The sequence below is a fragment of the Vicugna pacos genome, chromosome 13 (genome assembly GCF_048564905.1).
Source record: "Vicugna pacos chromosome 13, VicPac4, whole genome shotgun sequence".
NCBI lineage: Eukaryota > Metazoa > Chordata > Mammalia > Artiodactyla > Camelidae > Vicugna > Vicugna pacos.
Genome location: NC_132999.1, coordinates 34,949,606 through 34,977,362, shown reverse-complemented (window position 1 = coordinate 34,977,362; position 27,757 = coordinate 34,949,606). Strand labels below are relative to the sequence as shown.

The window sequence follows — 27,757 nt, the reverse complement described above, 5'->3', positions numbered from 1 at the left end:
ATAAATATAGATGAGAAAAATTCCTAAAAATAGAAGTCAAAGTCAAAAAATTTGACAGTGGTGTCAATCCCCCTCCTAAAATGGCTTTATCAGTTTATGTTCTTACCTGCAGTGTATGCATATGCTTGATCCCCAATTCTCACCAAGTAAGCATTATCTGTGCTAGTGTGACTCCTAAAAACTGATATCTGTGATTTTAATTTGGGTTCTGATTTACCTTTGGCTTCAATCCGCTGGCCATTTCCAATTAGGCAGTCCTTGATGTCTGCTCCTTTCTCGATTACAGCATTGTTGCAGATGACGCTGCCCTGGATGTTGCTTCTGTAACACAGGAGCCAAGTTAGAGTGCCCACAGCTCTTATCACCATCCTCATCACTACGGGTTAGGGGTTCTGGCTCCTCCATAGGTTAGGAATAGCTGGCCATTCCAGTTAATGGCTACATGCTTATCACTAGAAGACAGAATGGCTCAGCTGGGCCAAGGGAGGACTGGGCTTTAGAGAAGTCCAGAATTTATATATGTTCATAATGACACTCCCCCAAAGCCTGAAAAGAGTAAACAGTTTGATTTCAGTTCTTTAGGCACTCTAGGCCTGGAGGTCTAAATTCCATCCAATCTCTCTTCCTCTGCTCTGGGGATAGAAGCTGGCGCTGGTCCCTGGGGCTGACCCATTACTCCTGTTTCTCATCTGGGAATATATACCAAAATTCATTTGAGGCTTAAATCCCATGAATCGTCTTAGGACATCAGCTATGGAAACAATGGGTGCCCCATAGCTCTCACCACAGACCCTGTTAATCAAAACCATACTTGTTTAGAGAAACCAGTGTTTTTAAAACCAACTCCATGCTAAGTAAAAGACTACTCTAGACCCTAAAGCCATACTCTCAAAAGTAGCATTGCTGGCTCTTAGCATTTCAGTGTGTTTAAAAAGCATCTTCTTGGCTTCTGAGGACTGGTGGGTAGGGGGAAGTTCCTTTTGAAAATCTTCACTAGCATTTACTGTACACCTACTACAGGCCAGGCACTGTACTAAATATTCTATGTACATTACAGGAGTGACTTGCAAATCTAGCCATTTCATCAGAAAAACCATCTGGAACATTCCTAGATGATTCTGGAAATATAATTTTTATCTCTGATGCAGTAAAAATAACAACCATGTTTTGCAGATGAGATAACAGATTTAGAGAAGTAAAACCATTTACCTAAAACCACATAACTTCCAGGCAGCAGTTTCAAAACTAGGTCTGCCTGTCTCCAGAATCCATACATTTAATCCTAATGCCAAACAAAGAAATTAAGGGGAGAAAAGTCGGGAGAAGCTTGGACTACTGAGTTGTTTTTCTGAGTCAAGATGGCTCTGTGAAAGGAGCTCTGTCCTAACAAGGAAATATTCACTACCCTAAAGAGTCAGAAGTGGGCAGCTGGAGGGGAGAAGGAGGTGAGCAGGAAGGGTGTGAGTATCCAGTTAAATGAAACAAAACCAAACAAAACACCAATGAAGGAAAAATCCTCAAGCAACACAGGAGGCATGGGGGATGGGAAAGAGGCCATTCCAAGGACTGACACTACCTTGCACAGGCCATTAAAAAAATTCTTCCCAAATGTCAAACTTCAGTAAAATGCAAAAAGGGGATTCTAGCACTTTATGGTATTCCAGAGACCTCTTTATCTCTATTCTTTCTAGCAGGTTAAAGCTTTTGGGAAACCAGCAAAAGGCCAAAGCCACAGTCCCTCTGTGTTATAGGCTAGAGATGGGCAGAGATAGTATGAGTTTTTTTTTTGGCTCAAACTCACGATATACTCAATGGGTGGGCATTAAGGTATCTTCTGGCACTTTCCAGCTTGCCCTCTGCCTTAGCAGTCCAGTCAACAGGTAGGGTGGTTCCTGCTCTTGGGAGGAAATTCACCCCAAGAGTGGTATGGAAGTATAGAAAGCCTCAGTTACAGAGGCTCCTGAGATAGAGGAGACTTAAAACTGGCTACTAGTTTGTCACTGAAATCTCATTTCTTTTTCCAAGGTGAGAGTAGGGGGGATGCTTCGTACTCAGTAGAGCCTGAGAATGCACACTCTGGAGCTAGGCAAGGGGTAAACATAGTCAGCAAACAAGAAACAGCCATCAGGAACTCAAGCAGCCATAATTACAGAGTACTAAATGGCTATTTTGGAATCTGGGAAATAAGTGGGAACCATTTCTGAAGGAAGAGTCTGAAGTGACTGAGGTCAGATTTCTACAGCAATGGATAGCCTGGGTTCTCCTTATGTTTAATGGGTCTGATTGAGGGCCTCAGGAACCTCCCATATGGCTTTACGGCCTGTCTTATCCAGTTTGTGTTCACCTCCCTCTGGGACACATAAACTATCACTAGAGAGTCTGCAGATGTGATAGGGAAAAAATGGGTTGATTGATGGGAAGCTGGGGGCTCTTCTGGAGCTCTTGGTCAGTGGATCTGTGGATGGCTTTGAGATGAACATCTGACAAAATGCTTAATCAACATGAAACTCTTTTACTATACTTGTTTCTTCAGTTGTTTCCCATGATCACTGCTATAGTCACAAGTCACCTTCATTAGCAAGGCTGAGGTACTCTGGAAAAATTTCAAGCCAACATAGCTTTCCCCCATCCAGAAAGAAACTCCATGGTTAAGGATTTTACTGTAAATGTGTGTGTTTGTTCATGCTGGAGGGGAAGGACAGACACTACCATTTCAAACAAGCCCTCTCCAGGTTGCCAATCCATAGTGAACACTTTGCATTTTCTTCTCAGTGCTTAAAGCAGGAAGGGAGGTGACCTCCTACACCACTCAAGAAAAGACCTGGCCCCAGCGCCAGAACTACAGTTTCTGTATCCTAGTTTTAACTCTCAGCTTGGTACTAAGGACTCTGCTGGGCTGATGCCTGGCTGTGTTCTCTAAGAAGCTGCTCAGAGATGGCTAAGATTAATGGGCTTTTGGTCCTCATTTCTCCTTGGTGTGGTCAAATTTTAAGCAAAGTTGCAGGTCTTAGGAAATTACCCTGAAAACCCTAATGCTCAGTGGAGAAGAGGTCATGAGAAAAATACAGAGGCCTACAGGTAAGATCACTGCTTGGTCAGGCATGCCATGCCATACCATGTTGTGGCAGATGACATGAGGAAGAAGCCCTCACCTGGGAAGCAGGAGAGCCTCCAAATTCTCATTCCTCTTCTGGCTTTAGTTAGGATTTTCTTCAGTTCATTCCAGGAGGGAAGGGAACCCACATAAATCTAATGTCTAATACATCTCAGTCATTTCACAAAGCACTTTATATTTATTATGTCGCTTAATCCTTTTAGCAAACCTGCAGGAATGGTGGCATTTATTCCAATTTTTACAGAGAAAATTGGGGCTCACAGAGGTTCAGCAACGTGCCTAAATCTATGCAGTGTTGAGTGACTCTCCACTGTGTTGTGGGCTTCTGCCTCGGCTGCTGACTGTAGAGTGTTTGGCAAAGAGCCATGAAACTTCTTAGTAACTCTGAGGACAGGCAGGTTTTTCTCTGGGGATTATCTAGCAGGCTTTCTAATCTTACGCATAACCTTAGGGGAGAAAAGAGTTTGGAAGTGGAGATACATGTAGCTATTCTAGGTGTGTGACTCAAGGTTTGCTTTAGGCCAACTAACTACTCCAGCCCAAAATTATGGCTGAGTTACCCACGTCTCTCCAGACACCAGAGCCTCCTAACCTTGTCTCAGGGGATCCTGGTTCAGGTGTTCCTCTAGATGAAGAACCATGTATTATTTTTGATAAGATATTTCAGGCAGAGAGAAAAGTCTAGAGAATATAAAGAACACATATGTACCCACCAGACAGCTCAAGGAAAAAAATACAACCTGCTATATACTTTTCTTTAATTATATTCCTCTACTTTTCTTCCCAGAGGCAACTATAATTTGACTTTGGTATTTATTATTCTTAAGCATTTTTACTACATACATTAGTAGACAATATATAATATTCTTCTGCAGAGTTTAAAAATTTTATATACATGCTATTATTCTCTATGTATCCATCTGCAACTTGCTTTTTTCCTCTTCAGCATCATATATGTGAGATTTATCCAGGTTAATTCATGTAATGAGATATAATACTTGAAGAAATACCTCACTTTTTTCCTATCTCTGGTCACCCTTGCTCTTGGGCCCTCTAGATTAAAATGTACTGGCTTGGGTGAGCAGGCTGAACATTTCTTCCTTTTTTTCCCCCCCTTAAGTGGAGATATTGGGGATTGAATCTAGGACCCTGTGCATGCTAAACATGCACTCTACTGAGATATACCCACCCTTCCCCCAGCATTTCTTCCTTTTAGTTCTTTGTGCTTCCCTTCACTATACAAAGGTTTAGTGGTGAAAAATGTCTCCCTTCTAAGAAATCTAATTATATTCTCTAAGCAGAGGCTAAGAAAAAGAAGGGTTTGGGGGAATCAAAGTAAAGCTGTAACAATTTTAAAAGAAATAAGCTGTAGTATTCTCCATCTCAGAAGATAGGTTTAGTGTAAATGGTTCAAAAGTAGGGAATGAATCAAAAGTCCTAAGGAGCCATTTAAGTCCAGCGGATCCTGCCAAGTTTTATAATTTGGTGTTTTTAAGAGTGTGACTGAAAAAACATGGACGAAATTCCTTTTAACAATTATGATCTTTTTGGAACTCTAATTGCCAAAGGCTTAATTTTATTTTTAAGGGAATTTTATTTTCACTTTTTAAGATAGGTTCACAACCTACCCATTTGTCAGTATTTTGTTTCACTTCTTGCTTGGCTACATTATGTCTTCAAGTAGAGTTTTCCAAAGGGTTCATGGGTGACATATATCCTAAGCCCTGGAGTATTTCTGATGATTTTATATTTCAACCATAACTTTACTAGCTATAGGATTCTTAGGTCACAACTGTTTTCTCTCCAAATTTTCTAAATGTTGTTTTATTGTCTTTGGTTCTTAAATGTTATCATAGAAAAGTCTGAGGCCAGGCTGATTTTCTCCCTTCTAGGTGCTTTGATGTTTTTTTCTTTCAGTTCTATGTGCCTTGACATTTTGTAAAAGTGGTGTTTGCCATTTCTCCTTTGGATCGCCCATGCCCCTATTTCTTACGCTGGCAGAATCTTAGTGTTCTTGTTGGATTTGACATAAATTTCATTGTGTCTGGCAGATACTCTTTAGTCTGTATGTAGGTATGTAGCAGTTACCTAGTTTTATTATAGATGAAGCTTCCTTTTCTTTGGCTCTGCTTGTTTTCATTTTGGTAAGTTACAAGGAGTAAAGCACTTAACTTACTCCATTTTTTTCTAGGATTACACAGGGTTCTCTTGACAGATATTCAGCCAATTATAGTAGGAGGGCTTAAATCAGGGATCTCTATTTTTCATTTTTCATTCAGTAAATAGTTACATGGCATCTAGCATATAAAAAGTACAGTATTAGGAGTTAAGGGATACAAAGACATATGAGAAGTACTTCTGTATTCAAGGAATTTATAGTCTAGTTGAGGAAAAAAGAAAGATGAAGTAAGTCCCATATGAGCATAAGTAAAGTGATGGAGGCACAGGGAATATGGAGGTGACAGAGATAATTCCTGGTTAGGACGATTCAAGAAAGCTGCATGGAGGAGCTGGAACATGTACTGGACCTTGGAAAACAGGTAGGATTTCTACAGGAAAAAAATCTCTAGAGAGAGGCAAGTCAGGCGGAGTGAATGTCAGGAATAAAAGGGACTGGAAAAGTAAGTGGGCAGGGAAGTGATTTGAGTGCTGAAGAGGACATTCAGGGTAACAATGAGAAGCAGCAAATCTTGTTTGGCTTTGATGGCTACATGTGATGCCTGCAGAAAATCCAGGTGAAATCTGGGTTCCTCAGCCTGCCTGAATATGAAGGTGTCTAGACTGCTGCTTGGGTCACTGACTTTGGAGCAGGAGGAAATGTAGGAGATATTACTCAGGACCAGAGGCCCACAGACGCAGAACACAGGACTGATATTGAAGCCCTGACAATGGCATTTTCACTACACTTTGGATTGCTAAGCATCAGTTGTCATATAATTTGGAAGTGGTAAAAAATAAGACAGGCAGGAGCCTTCTCTGCATAGTCTCACCCACACCTTCCCCAAGGTGATCCTTTTAGCATCCCTCAAGCCCGGAGGACCTTGGGCAGGTGTACAAGTCACTGTCCAGAAAGCCTTAGCGTCTCATCACTGTTGGCAGAGACAAGCAGACCAAAAATATGAGAAACTCCCTTCTAGACAAATTCATGCTCCTACTCTGCCACTCAGTCCAGATGTAATAGCATCAGGGTAATCAAGTCTCACATGATTACAACTTAATCACTTTTCTCAAATTTACTATGTCACTAAATAACTTGAAAATAATGAGAAAGAGTTCATATGGGATGCAAGATGTCTGATCTTATCACCAGGAACTAATCTGCAGGGTTGGGTAATCTCTAATGATCTTCCTAGTCATCAGACCCATGTGGGCTGCCTATAGCTTTATCTCAACTTTTCATTTGGAAAAACAGCAGCAATCACCATCTAAACCTTTACTGTTTCCCCAGCTAGAAACCTTATTAGGCCATTCAAGATTGTAACTCCTCTAAAACAGCGATTGACTCTGGGATGCTAGGCCTTTTCTATAAGCTTTTTTCATATAAATAAGCTAGAGTTTCTTAGGGAGCCTTGGTTTCCTTACCAATTCTCTTTATGTCAATTCAGGACACTAACAGTGGGCCTTTAAGAGAGATGATCTTTTGTCTGCCCAACCACAGGAGAGGAGGGAGATGTTACTAATTAGAGCAAATGAGAAAGTTATGGCACTGTCTTCCTTGGAAGGTATATGGCAAGATGAGATAGAGAGTGGAAGTTACAAAGCCTCATGAGCTACTCTAGAAGCAGGTGATCAAATGCACAAAGGGGAGTGTAGGTCTGGTTTTCAAGAGTGACGCCTGTCAAGCTTATGCAGGAATCTGGAATGGGACATGGAGTATCATGTGTGCTATAAGAAAGAAGTCTGGATTGCCACAATTTATTCATGTATAAAAATGCTGAAGTTGAGCTGAATGACTTTTAAGGCCCCATCTCACTCTAATATTCCAGGACTCAGTGTTGGAGCTGGATCTTGAGAAACACAAGAAACTTTTAAGTTAAAACTTTACTTTAAAGGTAATGGGAAGAGGGAAGGGTATAGCTAAGTGGTAGTGTGTGTGCTTAGCATGCATGAGGTCCTGGGTTCAATCCCCAGTACCTCAATTAAAAATAAATAAATAAATCTAATTAACCCCATTGCCCCTAAAAAAAGGTAATGGGGATGGGTAGGAGGTATAGCTCAGTGGTAAAGCGCATGCTTTGTGTGCATGAGGTCCTGGGTTCAATCCTCAATGCCTCTGTTAAGGGAAAAAACCCCAAAAAACAAAACAAAACAAAAAGTGCAAAAAAAAAAAAAAGGTAATGGGGAGTCTTCAAATGTTTTTGAATAGAATAGGGATATGATCAGAGATATTCTTTAGGAAGACAACACTGGCAACATGCCCCCTCTGTGAGATGAGATAATGTAACAATGAAGATAAAGAAGAAGATGATGATGTTAACAGCTAACATTCTTTGTACCAAGCACTGTTCTTAGTGCCTTATGTCTATTAATTCATTTAGTACTCCCAATAAAGCAATCCAGTTTTTACTCCATTTCATAGTGAGAAAATCAGGCACAAAGAGGTAAAGTTAGTTTCCTAAGTGACTTATAAGTGACAGACCCAGGATTCAGTCTGGCAGTCTGGCCCAAAAGCTCATGCTCTAATCCATAGGAGCAATGGTAGAAGGATGGATTTGAAGAGAAAGAAAAATAGAGACAGGAAAACAAATTAGAAAACACTGATTCAGGAAGAGGTCTCTTGGTCTGATCTTTTTTCCTAACTTCTACCTACAAACTGGCTACTAGGTACCTCCACACCTGGATGTCCTACAGGTACTTCCAACCTCATGTGCCCTATACAAGCCTTGTCTCCCCACAAATCTGCTTCTCCCTTAACTTTTCTCATCTCGGTGAGTACACCACCGCCTACCCTGTTTACCCAACGAGAAACCTGGGCTTCACCAACCAACTGTCCTTCCTCCTACCCCTATATCACTTCTTTGCTCATTCCTTGTCAGTCTCCTTAGATTCCTTTTCTTATGTCTAAAATTGCCAACGTTCCCCCAGGTTTTGTCTTGGTTTCTTTTCTTTCAAGGCCACACACTTTCCCTGGGTGATCTCATCTGCGTCCACAGCTTCAGTTACCACCTCTATGCTGACTGCTCCTACATCTGAACTTCAAGAACAGGTTTGGTTCCTGAGCTCCAGTTCTATACATCAAGTGCTGCATAACAAGGCCGCCTGTCACGAACTCAACTTGTCACAAATAGTACGCATCACTCCCCTGCCTCCCACCCTGCAAATCTTACTCTGTCTCTAGTGACTTCCATCCTTGTGAAGAGCACAACAGAAACATTATCACTCAAGCAAGAAATCTAAGAGCTTTCCTTAATTTCTTTTTCACCTCACATATCCAAGCAGTCACCACGTTTTATAGTTTTTTATCACCTTATTACTTCTCCTCTCCATTTCTACTGCTATTGCCTTAGTTTAGGACCAGGATTATTTCAGTATTTTTCCTGCCTCCATGTTTATCCTCTTCAGATCATTCTTCTTTCATTGTAGCCAAAACGATCTTCATAAAATGGGAATTTAATCATACTATTCCTTTCTTTTAAACTCTTAAATTACTGTTACCTATTAAACTCCTTAGGGGATAGTCCATGATTTGGCCTTTGTTCATCTATATGGCCTTGTCTTCTATCACACCCATTCCTCTTTGAATTCTATACTGTGGTCATCATGAATTGTTTAACCATTCTTTCATACAACAAATATTTATTGACTTCCTGTAGGTGTTTAGGATATAACAGCAAGACAGAAAGATAGGTACTTACATTCTCAAACAAACATATTCTTGTGAGAGACAGCTAAACAAGACAAGGCCAGACAGTGATAGTGTTATGATGAAGAAAACAAAACAGGCTAATGTAATGGGGAGTACTGGGACAGGTTGCTTCTGACAGCAGTTAGTGAAGCTTCTTTTTAAGTGGTGAAATTTGAGCTAAGTTCAAAATGAGATGTTTCTGACATAGGCTATGCTCTCTCACACTTCACATTCTTAATGTATCTAAAACACTCCTTTCTCTGGCCCTGGGAGCTCTACTCATTTTTCAAGATTAAGTTCAGGGGTCATTTCCTTACTTAAGTCTTTCCTGGACCTTTCCTCTTCTGTGGCCATACAGATTTCTATCACAGCACTTAAAACTTCATGTTGCATATAGCCTATGAGTTCCTTGAGGGAAGAGATTGAGTCTTATGTAGTTTCATGTCTTCATCTGCCTAGCACAGTCTTCAGCATAGAGTGGGTCCTTCAGTGTTTGATCAAAGAGTGAAATACTTGGGACAGGTCTCTATCACCGGTGCTGTGACAGAGCCATCTTGTTCTGCTTGAAAGAGCTGATGGGTAGCATCTCTTTCCCCTGAGTGTTCACTCATATCACTGGTCCTAGTGGGAGATTTTACACCATAGGAATTGGCAAATGCTACAAATCAGGCCACTGATTTTTCCCTTTGGAGAACTGGTTGTTAACAATTTATCAGCACACTACTGGTAACAGTGTACCAAAAAATTCTGGCTTTTTGTTTGTTTGTTTTTTGTTATACATGCATGCAGTTGAAAGCAAATTGTTCTGTAGGTTTTATTATGAAAAACAGCAGTTCCCTATTTCCTCTAGTCATTTCCTTCTTCGCAGAGACAATTCTTTGACTTCTTTTTGTTGAGTATTTCAGTATTTACTTCTGTGTCTCTAGATAATAACATGCTTATATTACTACTCGATTTGTCAGTTTTGTCAATAGACTTTCCACAGTGGAAGATGAGGATTTAGTGCTCTTTTCACCCCCCACCCCCTGCTCCCTTTTCCCCTTCCTACCCTTCATCCTTTCAATATAGTTATAATTTTGGTCAATGATCAGTTATTATAACTACATAAATTCTATTTCATAGTTAAGCCACACAGCAAACTATGATGCTTTTTCCTTTCTTGCACAACTTTTTTTTTCAACAGTTAATAACTGTTTTGTTTTTGTTAGATAGTGTTCTGTTATTACTAATTCAACCCCAACTTTTAGCCAATTGTCTAAATCTTTCAAGATGTTTATATGTATCTGGCATTTTATCAGTTTCATCTTCCTGAGTGTTTCCTGGATTCCTCTCTGGACTAACTGCTCCCTTTATGCTTATGCACAGTTATCATTCTTGGATCTGCCTTCACTATCATCCCATGGATTCTTTTTGCCTTTTTCTGAGTTGGGTCTCTTGCTTCCCATATAACTCCTTTTTGGTTTACTCTTCATTTTGGTGGAACACACCTTTTCATGTCTGAAAATGTCTTTATTCTGTTGTCATCCTTGATTACCACGTAGCTTAAGTACAGAATTCTAGGTTGAAATTAATTTTCCTTCAGAATTTTGAAAGCATTGTTCTATTATCTTCTAGTTTCCATTGCTGCTACCAATAAGTCCAAAGCCATTCTGGTTTCTGAATAGTTGTATATGACCTATTATTTCTCTTTGTAAGTCTGTAGCATTCTTTGTCTCTGATGTTCTGAAATTTCACAATTATGTGGGTTTATTTTTATCACTGTGCTGGGCCCTTTCATTCTGTAAATTCATATCTTTCAGTTCTGGGAAATTTTCTTATATTATTCCGTAGATAATTTCCTCTTCTGGTTTCTCAACTTTCTTTCTATGGAACTCCTATTCAGATGCTGGACATCCTGGATTAGTCCTCTCATTTTCTATCATTTCTCTTCTACATTCTATCTCTATCTTTTTGCTCTACTTTCTGGGAAGTTTCAAACTTATCTTCCAATTCTTTTATTTAAGGTTTCCTTTCTGTTATTATGTTTTAAATTTCCTTGAGTTTGTTTTTTGTTCTTTGAGCAGTCTTTATTTTTTTATTTGTTTATTTTTTAATGGAGGTGCTGGGGGTTGAACCCAGGACCTCGTGCATGCTAAGTGTATGCTCTACCACTGAGCTACACCCCCACTGCTGCTTTTTGTTCTCTGAAATAACGTTGTTTGAAAGTCATTTTCTCCCTCTGCATAATCTCTTCAAAGTTGCTTTTTCTATTTGTTTGATTTGGTCTCTATCTTTCAAAATAGAAGCTTTCTTTAGATTTCTGGTAATCTTTGATTATCTCTTCATATTTAGGAAAGGATTCTAAAAAAGCATATGAATAGAAATTGTCATCCACAATTTTCACTATAAGGTGATTTGACTGGGCCATTAGAAATCTCTAATGTAAATAAATTCAGGTTCTTCTTCTTGGGCTGGTCAGATTCTCTAGTAAAGAGTCTTCCACACTTCTGACTGAAGGCTTTAGGCCTATTTTCCAGGGTTCTGGAAGTTGTCAGGAAGTGGGCTTAGGGGAGGATAGATCTTGGTGGCTAATATCCCCATGGTCTTCAACTTTCCTGTTTTTTTATTATGGCACTTCTTCCCTCCATCCTGCCTATTGTCTTCCACCAGTCACTCTTCCTAAAGAGCAAAGGCTTAACCTTAGGTTCTACCCCTAGGCAGCTCTTCTCCCTAAAATGCTTCCCTCAGTCCCTCAAGGGCAGTTGTGAGAGGTATTTCAGCTTTTACTGGGCTTGCAGTCTTCCCCTATCCTTCTCACCCATCAGTTCCTGGACAGAGAAATCAACAGATATCAGAGCTAAAATCAATCTCAGACTGATCTAGCCCAGTGATTTTCAAAATTTGTTTTACAGATCAGTTTTCACATCCTATAGGAAGGATAAGTGCCCCTTCCCCACTGTGTTCTAAACATCTATGTTTTTATCAGTTTTAAACAATGAGTTCTGCATAACATTTACCTTAAGAAAAATTTCCTTTCTAAAAAGTCTGAAAACCATTGGTTTGGTATTATCCTTCCTTTCTTCTCTTCATTTTATACAAGGAAAAACCCAAGGTCTATACAGAGGAAGATAATTAAGCATCATTCAAGTATTCTTACTCCAAGTTCAGGCTGTTCATAGCTAAGATTTTAGGGTGTTCTAAAGTGTCTTAAAATGGGGGAAGAGTCTCTATAACTTGTAACAGAGAAGCTCTCCCTTAAAAACAGAACTTGCCTTATATTGCACTCCTCCTAAGCCTCTGCTTTCTTCAGAGCTGCTCTGGGATACTAAGATAGGGGAAGGTGACCCTTAGACATTGGTACAGTGTCATTCCAGCCTTGCCAGTTGCTCACTACTGTGGTCATCTCATCAAGCAGAATATCAGAGCAAGAGAAGGCAGCTTCTCCTGGGACCACAACTGCCATTAAGTGTGAGAAGGCCACTGGAAATCCTTTCAGACACTATGTTATTATGGAACCAAAACCAAGGCCTAGGCACTATTCCTTCCTTCATTCTTTTCCCTTTCTTCCCCTCCCCAGGCTGATCCGTTTCCTAGGCTGGTGTGGCCCTCAAAGCCTCCCAGGGGTACCATGGGCCTTGCCTCAAGTGATTATAAGGGGAAACATACCCTTCCTCCACAGTAACTGAGTTCATGAGAAGGCAATTGGTGATAGTCACTCTATCTCTTATGATGCAGGATGAACCAATGACTGAGTGCTTAATGGATGACTTCTCTCCAACCTGTGTATCTGGCCCAATGAGGCTGTCAACTCCAACCTGCAAAAGGCAAATATAAAACTTTGTCCACCCATTTCAACCAACTGCAAACCAACCCTCCAGATCCCTTGGGGTCTAATGGAATCTTTCCCTAGACACTTCAGCAAGAGGGACCATCATCAGTATTCCTCAGGGCCACAAGGTCACATATCTCTGAAACCAATTCAAACTTACACAATCATGCACCTGTGTAGATAGCTGTGCGCTCTTGAAGAGAGTACTCAAAACAAGGTAAGAAAAGGGACTGAGACGGAAAGCTCCCATGTCTGAGTCCCACGACTATAATGGACCTTCCTTACAGGGTTTGTGTGGCTGGGCTCAGCACCTCTCCTGGCAGTCTTCTTGAGTGCCTGCGCTAGAAAGTAAGATTTTATAACCAGAACTCAGTTGTGATTTCCCTGGGGCCAATGAAGTTCAGAGCTTTAGAGCCCCAGTCCGGCTTCTCAAGGATAAGCCTCAGTGCACGCAGAAACTGTCCCATATCTGCTTCCCAAGCTAGCACTTACCAGGTGTTTACTGGCAATCTGGGCTGATGAATGCACCAGTGATTCTTCTGGACAGATAACAGGTAGCAATTTGGGCACCTTGAGAAAAGAGCTTTGGTCACTAAAGTAAGACCAGAAAAGACCTGAAAATACCTTAGGAAGAACCCAGTGTCCAGTTAGAGATGTGAGGGATTTTCAGCTACAGCTTCCTGTCTGGGTGAGGTAGAGCAGGAGGCTGATGCATTTCCCCTAGGACAAGGATTGTTTATGCAGCAGCTTCTAGATAGTCTTATCCTCAGTTTCCCGGCTGCAAGTCTCCTCCCAGAAAGTAATGCCACATCCTTCAGCATGGAGGTTGAGAGACAAGCCTTTGAGATACCCAGGCAGCTCTTGGGAGAGAAGGTCTAAAGAGAGCAAGGAGCATCCTGAGGCTTGACCAAAGTCATCCTAGGTTCCTGTTCATCTCCTGGACCACTGGGACCATGCATGAGGTGAGGATGGGAGTAATGTTAGACAACTCCATAAGCAATACAAACACTGAGAAGGCACCCATGTCCTCCACCAGCCAAAATAAAATGTTGAGAAGGAAATTCACACTAGCCTCTTTCCAGTATGAGAAAACTGAAGAGGTTAGGGGTATAGAGAGTTTTAGTTCTGGATCCATTAGGAAGGCACAGACAGTGTATCTATTTGTGCTTCTCCAGCATGAGCACAATGCTGGTCGGAGCACTGTGTGTGGTAGCTACACTAGCTGAGGGAGGCCTTGCTAGACTGGCTACACTGGCAATCTAAAGGCTAATCCCTCAGTCCCCATCCCTGGGGTCTCCTCTATTACACTTCAACCAAGGCCATTCAGACCCGTCTGCGGCACAGCTCCTGCTTGCACTTCAGAAGATACTTCTCTGACCTCAGGCTATCCATGGACTTGCTTCCAGACCAGCCGGACAGATTCTAGTCATATAATTGAAGAAAGAGAACTAAAAGTCAAATTAAGGAAGCTTTCTGTAACTCTGACCCTAAACTGGGGCTAATTTTACTCAGAATTGCCCTGGGTAAACATGGGACTAGTTGTGATTTCTCATAAACTCTCTAGTTTGGATTTCCTTAGATCTATAACCATCTCAGGTTGAGGCCAGCTTGAGGTCTGCGGCTGGGACTGTATCTACCATCTGTTGTGGGTCCTGAAGATTCTTGATTCTTCACGGATTTAAACCCAATCCCAGTTTTTCCTTCCTTCTGTGCCTGCTACACAATAAAAAGCTCCTGCATACCCTTAGCCTCTTCATTGTCCTCCTCTTCACCCCTTGCCTTAACTAAACCTGCCCTGGATTTTAGGGCACTGCTTCCCCTTCAACAGAAGCTACTCATTCTCCATATCTCACAAACCTTAGGGTTAAAAGGAAGGGTTAGCTAGACCCTTTACTTTTTCTTTTTTAACTTTTTTTTATTGAGTAATAGTCATTTTACAATGTTGTGTCAAATTCCAGTGTAGAGCACAATTTTTCAGTTATACATGAACATACATATATTCATTGTCATTTTTTTCGCTGTGAGCTACCATAAGATCTTGTATATTTCTCTGTGCTATACAGTATAATCTTGTTTATCTATTCTACATTTTGAAATCCCAATCTGTTCCTTCCCACCCCCTGACCCCTTACTTTCTAATGTCATTTTCCAGACACTTCTCTCTCACAGAAATGTCTTCCTGATGCTTTGCCATCTGGTTACTCTATACTCCTTCACCTTCTTAGGAAAGCCTTCCCTGTATGTCAGTGTTTACCTCATCATCGTAATGGTCACACAGTATTTATCTGCTTGTTTATGAAGTGCTGTAGACGTGTCCATGCTGAGCAGAACAGGAGAAACCTGTTGAACTCAGAGGCCAGGAGTTAAGCCTTCCTGGAGATATTGGCCTTTCTTTGGAGCCACAGAGGTTCTGCCTCTATGGACCAAGCCCTCCACTTCTCCTTTTGCTGTATTTGGGTACCCCCCAAATTTTCCCTGATATGCCAGGTCTTGCTCAACCATAGGAATGAAAGGGATTCTGAACCAGTCACTGTGTACCTAACGAAGAAATAAGACAAAAGGCTCAGTCTGTCCCTGGGACAGGAAGTCCCATGATTTCTTTTCTAAACCCATCCTCTTACCTGTCTGTTTGCTTCCACATAGAGTCCTAGGGTGCTCACTCGAGAGCAGAGCCCCTCTTTCATGATATGGACGTAGCAGCGCAGCTGTGATCTAGACAAATCTTCCCAATTGTCTCCTCGACAGGCATTCCAGCAGGCATCATTGGGAGCAAAGGTCAATGTATTCGCTTCTTTTATAAAACTGTAAATATCTTCAGAACAAATACCCAAATCGAGCAAGTACATGAGGGAGGTAACAGAAAGGATACAGACTCAGTCAAATTTTGAGAGGGAACAGCTCACACCTTTTCCCCTGGAACTCACCCATGCAGCAGGAACCTTGGCGAAATCCCACTAAAGCCTAAAAGACTAAGTCAAATTAAAAGAGGCAATGTGCTTTCCTATACATTTGAAACATTGTATGATACAAAAATGCTTAAAAAGGGATCCTACAAGCAAGTTTGACTGATAATCAAACACTACTAGGGAAAATAAAATAGATGACTCTTGTACACCATGAAGTAACAAAAGCAAGTGTCCAGGCTTTAGTGACCAACCATGTTGTGCTGCTAGCTTCTATTATGGTATCAGGTACCTGAGCCCGTTTTTTAATACTCACAACAATCATTTGAGATCTTGTATTTTATGATAAGAAAACTGGGGCTCAGAAGACTGCCCTAATCTCAGGTCATAAAGCTAATAAAAGGCAGAGTCAAATTTCAAACCCAGGTCTGAGATGCCAAGCCCTGATATCTTAACCATCATGCTATACCGTCTCCATTTATTCTTCTAATAAATATATGTTTTGGAATACCTACAATGAGCTAGGGACTAGGCAAGGATATGAGAGCAAACAAGACTGACCTCACACCCCTACATCCTGGGAAGGAGACAGACTGTTGGCTCTGGTTGGACTGTCACTGTATACCCCTTCACCTTTCTTTCCTTGACAGGAGAGGCTGAGTTTAGTCAGGAGTGGGGCTTCTTAGAGCCTAGAGAACAGGGGAACTGAGAAGTCGTGGGCAGAGTTTAAAGTTGAAAAGGTCGAGTGAAGAACACAGCCAAACCAGAGCTGTTAACCAGAGAGTGGATCTGAGGTATGATTAGCCTGCTCCTGAAGAGTATAGTGACAGGCTCTGCTTGAGCAAGCTGACCCAGAGCTCAGGGAGTGGCATCAGCTAGCCTGTGCAGCCTGTTGGCTAGACAAGAATCTGTTGCCTTGAGACAGGCATCTTGGGCTAAGGTGTCCAGCCACTTTTTCCAAAGGTGTTGCTTACCCCTACCTTGCCACACCAACTCAAGCACTGACCTAAGGACTTTGGCTCCTTTTTCTTTAGATCCTCCTCTTTTTCTTCTTGTCCTTGTTGTGATGAAGCTGAGGAGAACTGTTTTCTTACTAGGTATGGAATCAGTTCACTCCGGATGGAAGTGATTGACCTAGGAAGAAAGAGTGGTCAAATATGAGAAATCTGACTGTCTGGATCCAATTAGAATCAAAAACTGCGCATTCAAAAGAAAAGACAAATTCTTTCCCGTCATGCCACCTTGGGACTGACAGAAATCAGAAATGACAAGGATCTGGCAGTTCTGGAGAAGCAGAGAGTCTAAGTTCTTTATCAGCTTCAGGCTGGGGGTAGGAGGGCATTATACTGAATCTGAGAACCTTTCCCCTGATCTATACAGAAACCAGTCTTTTAAAACATCCCATCTGCAAAGTGTGTGCCTGCATGTTTGTACATGTGGGTGTGTGAAAGTGTATGTTAACATGGTGCCTTGACTTTTAACTGGCAATACACATGAGAAAGCAGAATGCTCTGGTCTTTTGAAAAAAAGTTGTTAAAAAATTGTAAAAAATTACTCCATAAAGGCCTTGTGTATTTTCTGTTAGATTAATCCTGAGTTACTTATTTTTTTTAGTATTATAAGTGGTATCTTTTAAACAATTATTTTCTTGTTGATTTATAAAAATCCAACTCCCTCTATATTTTGATCTTGTAGCCAATTGTTAAATAATCTTAGTACTAATACTTTATCTGTAGATTCTGATAATCATACCAACTATGTAAACAACAACTTTCTTCCTTTCTAATCCTTATTTTTCATTCACCTTACCTTTTCATTGGCTAAGGTCTCCAACATACTAATGCTGAATAAAAGCACTAGTATCAGTCATCCTTTATTCTTCTTTTTGTCTTTTACAAGTTATTTTAATTACTAGCTAAGAGTCATTTGTAATTAGTCAAGTGTGCAAACATAACAATACATGCCCTTGCTTACAAAGCAATTACTTGCATGAAAATAAAGACTTTTAAATTTACATCCTTACTTATTCTTGATTTTAAAGGGATTTTTTCTATTTTATCATTTAGACTGACAGTTTTTTACAGTTTTTCCCTCCCCATCATCAGAGTTACTGTTTACTGACTGTCTTCTTTGTGTAGATATGGGGCTACACGGTTCACAGCCAATAGTTGGCACACGTTATTGGTTTTTTAGATACCCTTTATTACGTTAAGGAAGTCCTCTTCTATTCCTAACTTGTACGAACTTTCATCAATGAATGGGCGTATCTTATTTAAAAAATTTTTTTGCATCTATGGAGCTCATTATATTTTTTCTTCTTTAATCTGTTATAGTAATGAATTAAAAAATTTCAATACTAACAGTTTGAATAACACTATTCAAAGACTATATTCATGATTTTTACTCTATACTAGAGGAATTACAGGTGATTCTTCTATTCTTTATGCAAATTATCACATTTTACAATTTTAGGCCATTTTTTAAGTTTCTTATCTTTCATTTTCTCATAGCTTCTATGGTACTCCTTTCCTGATTTGATTCACACTCTGCAAATTTAAAATCCATTCTAATGACTAAGTATTTTCCAAGCAGAGTTCAGCCTCCCTTCTACTTAAGGGTGGGCTCCCTGATGTAATAGTTGTACTTACTTAGCAACGGCTATCACAACAAAGTTAACTTTCACGTAATTAGATCAGTCTAGGACAGTACTTGCAGAAAGAAACTCAGACCAAGGATTTGATGTGTAGAAGAACTTACTGAAGGCAAAAAAATTCCTGCACTATTTTATATCACTCAGACACAAGCAGTAAGCAACCCTGGCCAAGAGCTTTGGAGCTCTCTTTCATCTGGCCTCTCCGGGTCCCAGGAGGAACAGTGCTTCCTGATGGGTATCAAGTCAGGATGTTGGGTCTAAATGACCAGGAATCTGTAAGGGAAGAAGGGTCCTGATCTTTAGTACAGTGAGTATGTTTCTGATTTATATTTAGCAAAGGAAATTAAAGACTAGCATATGATTTTTAGTTTTCTCTCTCTGTGACCTTGTTTAGACTTTTAAATCACTAACTAATTAACTTAGCATTTGACAAGAATCTAGTAATATGCCATTCCCTGTGTTAGGCCTTGGAAATACACTGTTTCTGACTTTACAGAATTCATAATCCAGTGGACAGTCGCCTGACTATGGATTTAAGGAGATGAGTAGGAAATGAGGCTGATTAAGGAGGCAATGGAGTCAGATAATGAAAGCATTCTGTGGCAGTCTAGAAAGTCTGGACTGAGACAAGCTAGTGGTAGTTTTTAAGCAGGAAAGTAACAAGATCAGTTTTGTTTCTTATTAAGGTAATTCTGGTAGCAGTGAAAATAGGCTTGGGATAAGGAGAATAAAAAACAGGGAGACCAGTTAGTTACAAGACTCTGAAAGATGAGATAATGTAGCCTGAGAGAAGGGATAATGCATAAGCAGCCCTATAGACCAGACTGCTGCCTCATACTTCCCTCTCTTCCCCCAGCCCCCACTCAAAGAAGCTCTGCAGGCTGACAGGACCACACAGATGGAGTGTAGGTAGGAAGGCAAGAAAGAGGTGGAGGCTGAGGGGGGTAAGCAAAACTATGAACCCTGGAGCTACACAGTTCATGGTTTTTGTCATTTTTAAAGGATCAAGTCAAATGTCTTTGAAAAATTCTATGTAAGCTGGAAGCTCTCGTATTGAATTTCAATGTGATTTTCTTCGGATCCTTTGATGGAGATTAAAAATTTCCATATGAATACAAAGAATGAAACAACACTTACGCTTAGCTCTTTTCTCCCCTTTTAATGTGCCAAACCAGTGTGGGTAGCAAATGTTCCTTGGCCCCCTCTGGTGGAAAACAAATCAGTTCCCTTTGAAGAAATGACAAAGCATGGACAGCTGGGGGATTTCAGAGCCATGATATTTACATTATAGGCCAAACAGAACTGTCACTGCAAGAGGCAAGCAAACAAGCCTTGGCACATAGTCCCTTCAGGCAGAGATCTTTAAGGAGATCAGACAACGATGTGAGGAGAGGACAAGAAGCAGTCCTGTCAGATCCCACCTGCCACTGCTGGTGCTCAGCAATCAGGTCAGTTCCCATAATGTAGTTGGCTCAGCAATGTAATGGAGGACAAAATTCTCTTCTTGCTTCCTATTCAAAGCAGAGGTAGCTCAAAACCATGCCAAGAAGTGGGACAGGCCACTGTGAACCACTGTGGACATCCTGACCTTGGGGCTGAAGACTAGCAGCTGAATCCACTGCTCTGGGACTCGGCAACCTTACTTTTTCCCTTCCCTCTTACACACAGCCTTCCCAGAAACACTTGCCTCATCTCATGAAATTATAAGCTTCAAAAAAATTAGAAATCACAAAGGAAAACAAAAGATTTGACTACTAGCTGCAAATAAACAACTCCACCAAGCTAAAAAACAAAATAATTGCTACAAACAGGACAAAAGATTATTATTCTTAATATATAAATGGATATAAGTGTTCAAAAATATACAAAAATATTTTAAAAGAAATAAATATTAAAACAAGATGCAATTTCTCCTGCAATTTAGTAGATTTAAAATAATTCTCATTACTCATAAAGATGCTTTGAGACTGTTACTTTCATACAATGAATAAACTGGTAAAATCTTTCCTGAAAAGCAATTGGCAATACATAACAAAAGTCTTGAAGATATTCATATTACTTTACCCTGTAATTATATTTCTGTAAATCTATCCTAAGGAAAATATATTACACTCAATAAATATTTACTGAATAAATGAAATAATCAGATTACAAAAAAGGATCTTTGAACAAAAAGGCATTTCTCTTCAATGTTATTTATAAAAATAGAGAAACACCAAATATCCAACAATAGAAGAATAGTAGTATACATATATAATAGAATATCATATGGGCAAAACTCTGTAAAGAACTTTTTAATGACACAGAAAAATGTTCAAGAAGTAACACTGAATAAAGAAAGCAGAAGAAAAAATAGGAAAAAAAGCAGAAAGCAGTTTACAGCATGATCTCAAGAGGGTATATACAAAAATAAAATAATGGAAATAAATATATTAAAATGTTCACAATTATCTCATAGTAGTAGAATTATAGGTAATATTTAAAAATATTTTTTGAATCTTCCAAATTTCACAGTCATAGGCCATTCTTCCCTAACTTCCTGTGGCATCACTCTCTTGATCTGTTCATATTTCTGATACTTCTTTGTCTCCCCTAAAATACTGGGTGTTTCTCAGGTTTTTTCTTTTTTGCCTGTATTTTTCTCAAGCTATTTGTTTCCTTGAGGTAGATCATCACTTGGTGGTTTCTTTGCTGCTCATTCCCAATGTAGACCCATACACAAGACTTCTTTCCTTTACTTTAGTCTCATATTTTCAACGGCCTGATGGACCCTGCCATTTAGATGAACCACAGGTATCTTAAACTCAATGTGTAAAACTGAACCCACCATCTTTCTCTCAAACCTCCCTGAACCAACACTGGTTACCCTGCTCAGGTATATGGATACTCATTTAGTCACCCACACTAGAAATGTGGTAATCATCTTGACTCCTCCTCCTTCTTCCACTCCTCACATACAACCAGTCACCAAACACTGCTGATTTTATCCCGTAAAGGTCTTTCAAAACTGTCAACTTCTATCTCTACTGCTACTGACTAGTCCAAGCCACTGTCATTATTTGTCTGGATTCCTTCAGCTGCTTTTAATTGGTCTCTCTTCCTTCAGTCTTACCTCTGAAATCTACCCTTCATATTGTAGACAGAATACTCTTCCCAAAGCACAATCTGACCATGTCTCCTCTTCCTTCAATCTACCCTCTATGTTGCAGGCACAGTGACTTTTCTAAACTACAAATCTGATCTTATCTTCTTAAATTTATTGAATGCTCAGGATAGTGGTTATTTTGTGTGCTGGGGGGATAGTTACTTCCTAGGGGGTAGTTTGAAGGGAGGTTCTGGAAACTGGGTGACGTTCTATTTTTTGACCTGAACAGTAGTTACAAGAGAGTGTTCACTTGGTGAAAATTTACTGAGCTGTGAGAGAGTTTTCAAATATCATCTCTCCTCAAAAGCCTTTCATAACACTTGTAGGTTTCTGTGCTCTCATAGCAAAGACAATTACATGTTATTGTTTTTGAATTCATATCATGTGTGAGTTCCATGCTAGGAAAGTAATATACATTATCTAAAATTCTTACAGCAATCCTTATGGTAGGTATTATTGTCCTTATTTTATAAGTGAGGAAATCAAGGCTTAGAAAAGTTAGTTATCTCGCTTAAGGGTAACACAGCTTTTATAACTAGCAGCGCTGAAACTTACTCCACATTTATCTCAAAGCGCATGATTCTTTCCACTATACCATATTAGCTAATATCCTGTGTTTTCTGCAACCACAGCACTTTCCACAGGACTTAAAATTTTCTTGCTGTCCCTCTACCAATAAACATCCTATCAGTGCTAAATAAATATTTATTTGAATAAATGAATGAGTGAATGTGTGAATGATTGAGTGTAAGCCCTCTGGGCCAGACAGCTGGCAATAATTTCCCCTTCTGATTTTTAGATATAGAATGCAGAGCTTTCCTAATTCAGTTTCTTTATTATTAATATTACTAGCATTAAAAATCCAACATTTGAAAAAACACATGATTATTAGTTCTGCTTAAATCTGAAATTTTTAGCATTTTGCCTTGATCTGTGATTAGGTCCTCCTTATGGCTACAAGCTTCCAGGGAAAGTCTAAAAATGATGTCCATGGTAAAGGGAAAAATCTGGCTACTTTTGCATTCTGGTTTTTCTGTTTTTATAAACAAGTCAAAAGAGGCTCGAAATCCTCTACATGTCTTCCACTTCAAGTTGGTCCTTCAAAATATTAGTTAGGAACAAGATAGAACAGAAAACCTACTTTCCTTTTCTTTCTTTTTTTTATTGAAGTACAATAGAAAACCTACTTTTAAAAGGCCTAGAACTCAAGTCTGCAGGGCAGAATACTAAAGGCTTGGGTTTTCTCACCTCTTCTCTCAGTAGAGCTGTAATTGAGACGAAAAGGTGATTGCTAAGTTAACCCTATGCTTTGTTTTCAGGCTTTTTTTTTTTTTTTTTTTTGCCTTCAAAGAAAGTAGATATAATCTGGAATAGTAAACAGGAAATAATTTTAGATTAAAAGGTACTGATTTTAGAGACAGGTAGCTGGTGTACAGTATTCTATGATACCCATTTTCCCTTTTTTAACGTAATACTGAAAGCTCATTTAAGAATACATTTTCAATGGTGGTGCATATGGCTTGAGTGAAAAACATTCAGATTCTATAGGCTGGAGGGACCGCTTGGACTTAGGGGAATTCAATGAACATTTTATTCATTCGAATTTACTGAGTACCCAAAGTGTGCCAGGCATATTCTAGAGAGTGGAGATATAATAGTGAACAAAATAGGTAAATGCATGCCCTCATACGAAGTTGATGGTTTGGTTGACTTTATATTTACTGAACATCTACTGTATGTCACAGATGAATCAGAGGTGGTGTCTGCCCTCAAGGAGTTCAAAAAAGTAGAAAGGACAGACATGCACATTTAATTTAATAGGATGCATGTAATGATTGAAAATTATACAAGATCAGAAGAGAGAATGATTTTATTTATTCACTTCTCCTAATGGAGATAAGCACAAAATATTATGCAGCAGAAGTATCAATTCTAAGTGGAGGTGATGGGAAAAAAATTGAGAGAAAGGTTCCTACAGGAGTAACATCTAGGTAAATTTTAATGGATATTTAGGAATTTGTCAGAGAAGGAAGCAAGAAGGAAAGTACACCAGTTAAGTACACCTAATTGATTTTGAAGCGTTCTTTGTACTGTAAGGAAACTAATGTTTGGGCTGTCCTAGTAATGCAAATATCCCTCCCCTCTTTGTTGTTTATTTTTATACTATGTTCATCAGTTAACTTATATGGGAATTATTTTTAAATCCTCTCCAAACTAAACACATCTTTTCCTCTGGTTTTAGACTTTCTGGTTCCATATGATTCTTCTTCCTAGGAGTGCTTTAATTACAATATTATGACATTTTAAAAGTCCTCTTTAAAAAGGTTATCTTTCCTATCATATCGTGGCCCCCTGTGATAGCATAGGCAAGGCTCAACAGGAAACTCATTTTTAAGTTAACTTTAAGTCAATACAGTATGCTGCTAGGCTTTTGTCCCTTTCTTAGCATTGAGTTATTTCCAGAAGCTCCAGAGATAAAAATGAATGTAACCAAGAAGTCCAGAAGAGATCATTCTGGTTTATTCTTGGTAGCACCTATATCTTCAGATGTCGGTATACAGCCACCACATAAGAACTGCAGTTAGAACAAATTCTTAGCTTAATTTTGTTCTGTTAAGTAAAGGATACCTCATGCAATCTCCAGGACAGCTAAGGACAGGAAATCAAGTACAGCTAAGTCATATGGTTCTGGCTTATCTCCCATGGCTACATGGTCCTTCAACTGTTTCTTAACTCTTCTCTGCCTTCCTATGGTGACTCATGGCTTTCCAGCTAGTCTATAACTTTGTCTCACATGTGGCTTTAATTATCACCCTGATTCTGACCTGGTAGCATGACTGCCCATCCCCAATTCCTGACTTCAGTTTGTGGGGCCCATCCTTACTCCTCTGCATCCCCATGTAGCTAAGACTAGGAAGTTGTGACTGCTCTCCCAGGTATGTGTGCACGTGACTGTCTGTAACAGAGAGATATCTCATATAGGTGGTAGACGCTGCTAGCAATTAATTCATCAACAGTGACAGATTTTGTTGGGTCTCTGACTGTATGACATTTAGCACATGACTAAGCCTCATTTTCCACGTCTATAATATGAGGATAATACCTAAATGAGAGAACTACTTTAAGGACTGAATGAACTGAAGTGTGAAAAGTACCCAGAATAGTGTCTGGTACATGGTTGGTGCTCTTAGAGGTAATTTTCGTCTCTCTTTCTCTCCTCTTGCTCTGAAGGCCAAACCCTAAGACTAAATGTCCTACACAGATGGATCAGGTTCTAACACTAGAAGAGGTTGATTATAACTTTGGATTCATCTGGACAGGAAGGAAGTATTCAGCTTTAATTCTTTCTTTTAGTAAGATTAATCTCCTCGTCTCTTAAAATGGCTAGCAAGCCTAGTGGGTTAGGAAAAGGAGATAAAGACAATTTTTTCTGGGTTTCTGTACTAAAAGGAAACCAGAGCTAATTCTGGTATAAACTACCTGTCTTCCAAGGCTCAGAAAGCCAGTATATTGTTTGAGTCCTTCATAGGGTCAGTCTCCTTTTGGAGCAACTCCTACTAAGCCAAACAAAAAGCTCCTAAGAAGCCAGCTTCCTTAGGCTTAGATCAGCTAACATTGTAAAAGAAGAGAAACTTTTAGCTCACCACTCAGCATCAAGAGGCATCACAGTTAGAACACTCAGGCTAAGCTCTGCTCTGGCTGTGGACATAAAATCCAAAACATTCTGAATTAAAATTTTCAAGACAGTCTTTGGAACATCCGTCATACTGCATTGAGAAATGGATAAACATATACATGCATATCTTTTTTTAAAAGCAAAAAATAGAATCATATTACACTGAAAATATATACTAATACTGCAACTTGCTTTTTAAAACATATCTTAGAAATCGTTCCATATTGCCACAGTCATATTTCATTCTTTTAACAGTTGCACTATAATGTAACTAATTACCCTGTTTAAATTTTTATAACTTTTCCTTATTATGAACAATGCTGCAAAAAATATTTTGCAATGAATATTTTCATATGTTTAAGTAAAGAAAAAGTATTTCCATACTTTTAAGTAAATATTTCTGTGAGATAGATTCTTTGAAGAGGAACTGCTTAGTCAGAGTATACAATTTTAAGTTTCGACAGGTATCAACTACCTTGCCAAAAGTTTATATAGAATAGTATAAGAGAACTTCTCTACAGTTTTGCTAGCTTCATTACAAAATTTAAAAATCTTTACCATACAAAGAAGATAGTATCCTAAAACTGTTTAACATGTATTTTCATTTATGAGAGTAGGCATCTTTTCATAAGTGTACTAGCTTTTCCTACGAACCAACTACCTATAAGTTTTGCCCATCTCCTATTGAGTCATTAGTCTTTTCCTAATTGATTTTAAAGTGTTCTTAGTACGGTATGGAAACTAGTGTTTGAGCTATTCTGGTAATGCAAATATCCCCTCCCCTCTTTGTTGTTGTTTATTTTTACACAATGTTCATCAATTTATTTTTTCCCCCACAACACAAAATTTTAAAAATTGTTATTAGTCAAACTTACCAATCTTTTTTTTTAATGGCTTCTAATATTTACTTGATACTTAGAAAGCTTGAGTTAGTTCTAAGATCACATACTTGACAAAGCTAAGTGCCTCAGTGCACATGTAGACTAGCAGACATTCAGCAAAAGATACCAGCATCCAAGCCAAATAGTGGCATCCCTAAGGCAACTCCTGCCATATTCTTATTACCCCAGGTACTACTTCCTGGGCCCATGCACTTTCACTGGTGTATGTTTGGAACATGGCAACACTAGTCAAATAGGTAATGATGCAGACAGATTTGCAATTTAGAAAGCCCTTTGGTAGTTTTCTGGAGAATGGATTAAAAGAGGAGAGTCTGGAGGCAAAAGACTAGCAAGGAGAATGCTTTATTAAACCAGCTGAGAGATAATTCACCATTAGCTAAAAATCAATATTGAAATACATTAGGTTATGAAATTCTAGTGATGGATTCTGTCACTAAAGTTAATCTGATTCACTGATGTTACTTCAGCCCAATAACCCTTCAATCCCTCCCTCCCTCCCCCTGCTACTGGAGCATCTTTCTAAAGCATAGCTGTCATGACACTTTTGCTACCTGAAGTGCTCTTTCCCATTTTAGTAAGACTAGGGATATCTGACTCATTTTTTCCCCTCTTGTTTCATAACATAATTTTCTCAAAGGTAATGGCCTATAAGACTTTGTATTCACCTTGGTATCCTCAGCCCCCCAACATAGCAATTAGAATATATTTAGGTATTTATCAAATGTCTGTTGTTTTGAATTAAAAAAATTGTGGTTAAGTCCAATTCATTTTTTAAGCTTTAAAAATCATTTTTTTTTAAAATTTAATTTACATATAATAAAATGCACTTATTTTAAACATACAGTTCAATGAGTTTTGTCAAATGTACACTACTGTAAACACTACTTCAAATCATGACAGAGTACTTTCACCTCCCCCATTCCCTTGTGCTTCTATTATACTACTCTCATATTACTTACCACATTTTACTGTAACAATTTAACATGTCCCCTGTCACTAAACTGTGAGCAACTTGAATACAGAAGCTCCATCTTTTTATCTTTAGAATTTAACAACACAGTACTTGACACACAGTAGGTGATCAATGAAAAGTTCTTACTATGCACCACCTACTGCCTTGAGCTCTTTACAAGTATTTTTCCCAACCACCATATGGGTCAGGTACTATTCGTCCAATGTGCAGTGGAGGGAAGTACAGAAAGGAAGACACCTGTCCAGGGTCACACAGCTTAGTTACTAAACTGTGAAATAGAGTACTGGTTTTCTTCTCTCCACAGCTTTCCCTATAGCTTTTGTAGTTAGTCAACTGCAGAAATACTCCCCTCTTGTTTAACTACTGATGTATTAAGTAACTTCTGCTGTCTGAGTTGTCACCACATCTCCTTTCCTACCATTCACCAAGCATATACTGAATGCCTTACCAATCCAGGTAGGTATCTAATCTCAAGGAATTTTGGTGGAAGACATTAACATGTAAACAACTGAAAAAACATACAGGGCAGAATTTTAACTTTCACAGGTGAAAGATACAAGATTGCTAAAGCACTCCTTTCTTAAAACTGTGTCTCTTAGGTTTACTTTTTCCTTTCCATCCCTAAAGGAGTCATCATTTCATACCCAAATTCTTATAAATGCATCCTACTTACCTTGACTCTCTTTCCCATTCAGAATGGTCTATATTCCCCTGCCAGGTCACATCACTGCTCATCC

General features: G+C 39.2%; 1 protein-coding gene and 1 non-coding gene across 4 annotated transcripts in view; one reads left to right on the top strand and one right to left on the bottom strand.

The window, feature by feature from the left end:
- EIF2B3 (eukaryotic translation initiation factor 2B subunit gamma) overlaps positions 1-27,757 on the bottom strand; it is a 105,180-nt gene that overhangs the window by 7,329 nt on the left and 70,094 nt on the right. For all 3 annotated transcript variants that reach the window (XM_006200404.4, XM_072974555.1, XM_072974554.1), the window contains exons 7-11: positions 16,678-16,805; positions 15,390-15,580; positions 13,261-13,338; positions 12,606-12,754; positions 218-321 (exon numbers count right to left, since the gene is read on the bottom strand). In XM_006200404.4, the coding sequence (XP_006200466.1) occupies positions 218-321; positions 12,606-12,754; positions 13,261-13,338; positions 15,390-15,580; positions 16,678-16,805 (650 nt within the window). The remainder of the gene's footprint in view (positions 1-217; positions 322-12,605; positions 12,755-13,260; positions 13,339-15,389; positions 15,581-16,677; positions 16,806-27,757) is intronic.
- On the top strand, positions 7,320-7,391 carry TRNAT-UGU (transfer RNA threonine (anticodon UGU)). The gene has a single exon. It is a non-coding gene; the product is annotated as a tRNA-Thr (tRNA).